General features: G+C 37.3%; 1 protein-coding gene across 1 annotated transcript; it reads left to right on the forward strand.

Moving 5' to 3' along the window:
- The first annotated feature begins 144 nt into the window (after positions 1-144).
- Positions 145-5,405, forward strand: LOC106663940. Its single transcript, XM_014389195.2, has 11 exons — positions 145-395; positions 1,282-1,366; positions 1,440-1,552; positions 1,606-1,657; positions 1,726-1,829; positions 1,900-1,954; positions 4,295-4,451; positions 4,523-4,635; positions 4,722-4,798; positions 4,895-5,111; positions 5,191-5,405. Exons 1-11 carry the CDS (start codon positions 306-308, stop codon positions 5,349-5,351), a joined length of 1,224 nt encoding a protein of 407 aa, XP_014244681.1. The 5' UTR covers positions 145-305; the 3' UTR covers positions 5,352-5,405.
- The last annotated feature ends 3,166 nt before the right edge of the window (positions 5,406-8,571 follow it).

Below are 8,571 nucleotides of genomic sequence, written 5' to 3' on the forward strand. Positions count from 1 at the left end.
AAAGTAGAAAATTTTGATATGATTACTTTTCCTTTTTTATATTGTACGAGATCAGTGGGAAAAACCAAAAATTAATAGGTTTTTTTCAACCCGTTAATATTATAAATTAGTAAATACACTTTAATCTGTTCAGTGCAATTTGTAATTGTATAAATTTATAAAAACACATGTTGGATGGTCGGACAAAGACTTGAGGGTCACTTATCCAAAGAGAAACACATTAAATCAGCTGTCTTAGGTAAACCTTTTAAAGTAAGGTTGTATTATAATTATTTTCATTTCTTTATGTGTTTCATATCGTTACAATGGCTTATACACTACAAGTACATGGGGAGAAGAGGGTGTACCCGATTCCAAACGGGCTTTACGAATTGATGAGTGATATTGCGAGAGAGGTAAATTTATTTAGTTATTTATCATATTGTGGCACTACATACCTAATAATTATTACTCAATTATACACAATTTTTTCGAAATGAGAAATTTGTGCCACGGGCGGGATTCGAACCCACGACTTTCGGCTAAATACGCCGTTGCTGCATTTGAGCTACCGTAACTTCGATCGCCCATACCACAAACTTCCCATTTCGACTCCACGGTTATTCCAACTGTACGTGGTAGAGCAGCGGCGTATATAGCCGAAAGTCGTGGGTTCGAATCCCGCCTGGGACACAAATTTTTCATTTCGAAAAAATTGTGTATAATTAATTGAGTAATTATATAATTAAGAATAAGCTGATAAAAATAATTAAAAAAGTTAGTATTAATAATAATTATTATAGCTCAGTATATTTAGCTTTTTTCCCCCCCAAAAGAAGGTATTTACCATCGACAGGAATGCATTAAGCTCTTCATGTTGATCAATGAAGGCTTTCAAAATTTTATTTACTAACAAGAAAGGCGACTTTGTATAAAAAGTTATAAAAAATTAAATTAATTTTCAGCAAAAACATTTTGTAACCAATGTAGCATATTTGTTGAAATGTTTATACGGTTTTTTCCTTGTATGTTGAAAATAAAATATTGATAAAAAATAGCTCACGGATAAGATTCGAATTTTCCTCTTTTTCGTCGTTTCAAATATAAAAAAACATGTTATTATGTTGTTGTCATGTTAGCATGTTAATACAAAATAGCAAGTTAACTTACACGTTATTCCATTATTCAATTTTTATGTATTAACTTTATTTTTCAATAATGTTGCAATAATAATTCTACAAAAAGACAGCATTGTCGATAGATAGTTTTCGTTTTGATTTTGTGATGAAAAAAAAATTGAAGGTTCTCAGGAATCAACCGTGCCACATTGTATCATACATCGCTGAATACTTGGAAGCTTTGATAAAGACAAAGACGCTCACAAAGGGTAATGACAAAATAAAAATAAAATCCGGCGGTGATGGGGAAATGAAATTTGTTTAATTGTTTAACCCGAATAGTCGCTTTGAAGGAAGTAGACGATGTACTCTGCGGGGAAGATCCTTGCGTTTCTCTGTGCATCAGTTTTGGTGTGTCCTTAGACGTCGCCAATCGTGCAGCAGCTATTATTCAGGTAGGAAGGTACGAGTCGATTAAATAAATATGTATTAATAGTTCTGTCTGTAGGCTGCGTTTTTGGGCTATTTGGCAAGGAAAAAAATGAAAAAACCGAGCTACGGTAAATTTTCAACACAAAAATTATTCTACTCATCAAAAATGGTTTATAATAAACTTTATCATTTTCAGAATTCGCTCCAGTTAACCCACCCACTGAAATCACACTGGACAAATTTTTAGAGGCTCACAAGATATCCTTTCTTCAAGCTACTGACGCCGCTATCAAAATACAGGTTATTTTCAATTTAATTTTTAAATTAATAAGCAATAAATAATTTCATTATACGAGTTAACGTTTTTCAGGCTTCATGGAGAGGGTTTGCAGTAAGGAAACGCTTGAGAAGGGAAAAAGAACACGGTAATTATTTTTAAATAATACTTTATACTGTTGATATGATTGACACCCACGAGTCGGTAATAAACGCTTCCTACCTGCCCCTTATTATATTATCCTGGAATCCTACTGCTTCTGAGTGAGATGAATATATATCAGAACAAAAATCAATGTGCAAGGGAGCATTATGGGTCCCGACCTGTTTACCCTATACTGCTGACTTTCATGGTATGGTATGGTATGGCAAAAAAGGATACTAGGACGCAGGGTTTCCGCTCCCCAGGCGCTGCAGCCTTCTGGCTTATTGTACCTTCTTAGTTTCTTAGTTCAGTGCAATAGACTCAATCCTTCTCCTTAGAAGTATCAGGTCATTGACTGTCGCTGCTGCAATTTGATTTCCTAAGTTTTTTCCCTACGTTAGGTTAAATCTCCATTGAGCTGTTGCTTCGCATTCGAAGATAATATGAGTGGCTATTTCTTCTTCCTCATTACATAATCTGCAAATGGGATCATCGTTGTATATACCCATGTGGTGTAGATGTTTTCTCAGATGCCAGTGACCGATTAGTAGTCCTACCACTTCTCTGAGTTTGCCCTCTCCAATTGCAGCAATGCTTTTGTCAGTCTTGAGGGTTGTTTCACCATAAGTTTAATCTAGCACAGCTAGAGTTGGTCTACTTCTCCTTTCGTTTTGTTTGGATCCATCCAGCGATGGAGGATTCTATATTTGTTTTTGTTATCCCAAGTATAGGTTCAGGGCCTATGTATGTCTTGTAGATCCTCCTCTGGCCAGACTGTCTGCTTTCTCGTTACCCAAAATTGCCCTGTGCCCTGGTTCCAAGAGATCATGAGGTTGTTGTGTTTCCCCAAGTTTTGGAAATTTTAGATGCATTCACTGACTAATTGTGATGTGATTCTTATACATGCTAGTGCTTTAATGGTTCTTGTTCTGGTTCTTCTTCTGATCTTACCAGGATTTTTTTGTCAGTGTAACCTCTTTTAAGATTTTCCAGGGCTCAAGCATTGATGGCATGTATTTCTAACGATGAGCTGGATTATCGACCTGTTGGAAACATGAAGTTTTTTCGGAGGATCTACGGAAGAGGTTAACACAGAGAAAAACTTCCTTTCGGTTTTCGCCGAGCTTTCGACAGTTTTTATACTGTCATCTTCAGGGCCTGTTTTATTATCATATAAAAAAACAACAATTAAAAACATGAAAATTAATTGTTTTTTTTTATATGATAATAAAACAGGCCCTGAAGATGACAGTATAAAAACTGTCGAAAGCTCGGCGAAAACCGAAAGGAAGTTTTTCTCTGCATGTATTTCTGCTTGAAAAACCGAAGTGTACTTCCGTAATGAGTTTGATTGCTCATGTTTTGGGCTTGTACAGAAAACGCCTGATCCGGTTCCTTCGTTTGTTTTAGAGCCATCTGTGTATCATATCACTGTATCTGATGCTCTCCAGTGTTCTTCCTCTCCTTTATAGTCCGTCGAGACTTTGCAGGAAGTCGTGAAGATTGTTTCCGGGGCTGACTTTCATACAAATCCAACATCCAACAACCCCATGAGGTTATTTAATACTTGTGCAAAAAATAGGACAAGACTAAATGAGGGAAAATGCACAAACACAACCGACTTCCACCCAGAAAGATCTTAGGACTCTACCTCGACAACGAACTAAAAGTAAGACTTTCGGACCTAAATCTGTTTTACCCGCCAAAACTCAACAAACTGTACAAGTCGTTACTGAGCAAACTGTGGAGTTCCGGCAATGCAGCCAATCCTTTTAATCAATAGTCTTCAGACGAATTGTCAAAACTTCCTACTATATAAATTTACATCCATAACGACCTCAATATTCCTTTTGTCAACGATCCTTTCAACGTTTCACACTAAGCTTTCAATCCATCAATGTACCCAAACTTTATCTACACTTCCCCTTAATACTTTGAGTGCCAAGGTTGGTTGCTTTCTCTTAAATATGTCGTCCTTGTGCAGTGCTGGCAAAGGTGTCACTGTTCTTCCAGGGCAGTGCTGGCCATAGTGACATGTCATCCGGGTACAGTGCTGTCGATAGTATTGCTTGCTTGAGTATCGTTGCAAGCTTTTAATTTTTTTTAAAAGAATAATTCTGAAAATGTTTATATGAACTGTGTGCAGGGCTGCGCTGGTTGACATGGTATCTTCATCGCCCAGCATATCTAGCAACATCGCATTCACTTAGTATTTAAAAAATTACGTTTATAATTCATATTTCAATAACAATGTAAAAATAAGGTTTGGAGTTAATTTTCGTACGTTTTTCCATCATAGTTTTGAAGAATTAATTTATTTTAATGCTTTATTTATGGGTTTTAGCTACTGCGCCGGACCAATATACAGTGGAAAGTTGGAATCACGACTGGCTCTGGAAAGAATTCGAAATTACACCAGACAGTGAAGAAGCTTTGGTATTCCACAAGGAGAATCTCTTACCTAAACGTGTATTTGAAAAATCCAAATATCTCCCAAGGCGGTACCAATTCGCATTAATTTGAATTTATGTTTTAAGTATACTTTTAATGTTACACTTCGTTTTTCCCGCAGTAACATCACAATCGATCACCATAAGCTTAAAACTTTGTTCCGCGGAGAAAGAGAAGACTACGAACAATTGGATAACAGCGACTTTTCCGATAGAGGCTCGAGGGAAATGGAATGTGAGTTTATTGCTTATTATCAACGTCGCGTGAAATCCAGTATTTTATTAAGAACAGTTTGCTATATTTAACATACAATTTTTAAGCTTGGGGAGAAGAGCAAGAAGCATTTGTTGAAACACCTGCTTCAAAAGTTCAAGGAGATGTTTATGAAGAGAAAGACGTAAGCTTTTAATATTTGAAATATAATTATACAAAAGAAAGTTTTATAGTGTTTAATGCTGCTCATCGTGTTCTTAATATACATTCTTATTGACAGGTGAAAAGAAAGAAGCCCAAGACAGGAGGAAGTGGGGAAGGAGATACCATTTCGCAAGGAGGGACTCAGGACGAGTTCGCTGAAGAATTCCGTAAATCATCATCGTCGGTGGCTTCTATCAAAGGAGATGCCCTCGAAGATAGAATACCCGAAGAACACGATAAATCTTCCTATCTACCAGAGACGCTGTCCAATCCTACTTTCATTCCTGAGGAAGGTAGGTTTAAACGTTCGCCCTCAGATTTTTAAAATGAAATTTATGGTACTTGACGATTGCTTTTAATCTGCTGTTTTAGAATCGTCTTTTCAAGACACTTTGGGTACAGTTCGCACCTCTTATCATATGGAAGGGGAAGGAGAACTTGATCTGACTGCCGATTCCGAAGACGAAGCAGGAAATATGGCGGAATTCCGTCCACCGGTAGCGCCCTCAACTCTTATGGACGAAACTGAATAATAGTAATTTTTGACAAATTAAAAGTGTTAGAAAATAAAACGATTCCTCATCAGATTTGTTGTACTTTTTGTCATTATTAAACTATTTACATTATACATACACATCAATCCTCAAAGTACTCAATATTCCAATGAGATCCCTCCCTCATTCACGCTAATAAATACTAACAAAAAAACTAATTTTACACAGCATATACAGAGTTGCGACACCATGATATTTGATATTATTGCTGGAGTCTCGCCCCTCCGTACTAAATGAACTAACTAAATCTATAATAAATACCATCATACTTACTAATAAATACTATCATACTTACTAATAAATACTATCATACAAAAACTAATTTTTTACACAGCACATACAGTTAAAAAACCCATGATATTTGATATTATTGCTGGAGACTCTCCCCTTTGTAATAAGTGAACTAACAAAATCTACTTTGACGGGATGATGATGAGATGATTGGAGGGGGGTTCGTATTATCCAAGTATTATAGACTTCTGGCTTATTGCACTTTTCCTAGTTCCTTAGTTCAGTTCAATCGACTCGATCTTTCTCTTAAGAAGTATTCGATCATTGATTGTCGTTGCTGGTTTTCTTTTTCTTGGGTCTTCTTGATATCATAGTTATATCTCCATTGAGCAGTTGCTTCATTCAAAGATAATACGACAGGCACTTTCTTCCTCCCATTGTATCGCCTAAAAATGGAGTTGCTTTGGTGATTTGTGGGTTATTCTATATTCCGCCACAAACCTACCACATGGCACATATACTGAAACACTCACACTAGTAAATACATTCATACACAACCTAATAATTTACAAAGTAAATCCAGTTAATAAGAATGCGGGGTGTTTGGTATTACGCCAGTGTCTCGCCTCAATCCACTTTAATGACCTTTGGGTGGGTCTGTCTACTCAGGGTACTCAATAGTCCACTGAGATCCCCATTTCATTCATGCTAATAAATAGATTCATACAAAACCTTATTTTAAAACAGTATATACGGTTAAAAAGTATTGTTGAATCACCGGGATTTGATGTTACGCCAGGGTTTTGTTCCCAATCCACTCTACTAAGTTGTAATAACTAACCTACTATTGGGTCTATATTTACTTATTAAGTAGACCTAATATATCTAAGTTTAAGGGTTATCAGGGTCCTCAACATTCCACTCAGATCCTACTCCTTTTCACTATTTGATGTTAATGCCGGTGTTTCGCCCCTAACTCTATAAACATGTAATAACTAACCTAGTTTGATAGCCCTGTGGGGTATTTTATTTTCCGCCTAAAACCCCATCAAAAATCACACTAGTAACTTACAAAAACGAAACTTTTCAAGTAGCGTGTATAGTTAAAAGAAATGGCCAGTCATCAGAGTGTTTGATATTACGCAGGTGCCTATATACACAAATCTATCCACACATACTCAAAACGGTCGAGCTAATAAATACATTCACACAACAAGGAATAACCATGTGTAAGACTTCAAACGTGACTAGATGCATTTATCCGTTTCAGGTATCCAAGCATTTTCTCGCTGCACTCACTATTGATTATCAAAAGTTCTTTGAGACTCATGGATAGGCCACACCTTATCCAGTACGTAGTTTATTGTTCACATGGCGCTTATTGAAATAGAATATTTTACAGTAGGTTAAATTTTCTATCCATGAGGCATCTCCACGGTCCTTTGTTAACGAGGTGGTACATATGTGTTAGCCTGCATTGCAATTAAGCCATTAATATATTCTTGAAAAATTGAAGCACAGAAACGTTAAATTATTTTAAACTTTGTCCAGCCTTCTGTATTAATCTATGTATTTGAATCGTCTGGATATGCGATAAATCATGATGCAGCCCAGTGATGAAAGAACCTAAGTCGGAGGATTCAAGCATCCTTAAAATCCTCTACCACTTGAGCTATCGTGACCTCGATCCACTCGGACACCAACTATCTATCTCAACCCCACCTTTTTTTCCCACCACTAAGCTCTCCGTGGCCATTTCATTTGTCGTCGAGAATCCAATCCGATTACACGACACTTGAAAAAAGGCAAAAAGGAGGGAAAACTAAAAAAAAAAGTGGGGTTGAGATAGGAAGTTGGTGTCCGAATGGATCGAGGTCACGATAGCTCAAGTGGTAGAGCAGCGGCGTATCTAGCCGAAGATCGTGGGTTCGAATCCCACTCGTGCCATTGACTTTTTTATCTCAACTAAAAAAAACCTTAATTAATTGTAATTTTACTTATGTTCGCGAAAATCCGAATTCCTTTCTTGGAAATGTTGGTAGGGTTTAGGTTTTACCAAAACTCCGGCTTACAATTTTAAGCCTTATCGCTTTCATTTTGTCCAGGGACTTCGGGACTCTGATTATGACAGGCGTCTAACGTTCCATGCACAAATGTCGATTTTGAGTGTGAAGAAAACGTTTATCCAAACATCCTATGGATTGATGAACACATGTTCCCTACAATGGCATACTAAACCGTTGGAATTTTCGAACGTGGGCAGAGGAAAATCGGAGAATTTCGAACTCATCATCAGGTGGTTCACAGTATCAACGTTTGGTGTTCTCGGAAATAAATTAATTGTGCTTTATTTCTACGAAAATTACCAACACCATTAGATGAAGTTCCTCTGCAACAACGACAAAGAATGATTCTCCAGCTTGATGGATGCCCCGCTCACAATTCTTTGAAAGTGAGACGTTATTTAAATCGTCCCTTTTGGGATAGGTGGATAGGACCTCGTGGTAAGAAAAGTGGTCTACGCCAATCATAACTCAGCTACCTCACTTGAAGCAAAGGAAAGAAATTGCTTGTCACTCCATCTTCCCTGACCCTATCACTCTGAGTACCGGCGAAGAGTGGGAAAAAAGAGCAAATCGTTTCATCTTTACGCAAGGGAGGCAGTTCGAACATGAAATGTGATTTTTTATTAGAGGTGAACTTGGATTCATCTGTCCATGGGATGTATGGAAGAACGCTTTCTTCTGCTTCCCAAATCGACATTTGAGCAAGGAACATTAGGCGCCGGTCATAACCAGAGACCCGAAGTCCCCGGACAAGATGAGAGCGATACGGGTTAAAATTGTAAGTCCGGAGTTTTGGAAAAATCTAAAACCCTTCCAACTTTTTGCATAGAAGAATTCGGATTTTCGCGAACATACAGCTCCTCGTCGAAATTACGCTGCCCGTTTCATGGTGATGGTACGGC

The sequence above is a fragment of the Cimex lectularius genome, unplaced genomic scaffold (genome assembly GCF_000648675.2).
Source record: "Cimex lectularius strain Harlan isolate CLEC.00 unplaced genomic scaffold, Clec_2.1 scaffold41, whole genome shotgun sequence".
NCBI classification, from domain to species: Eukaryota; Metazoa; Arthropoda; class Insecta; order Hemiptera; family Cimicidae; genus Cimex; species Cimex lectularius.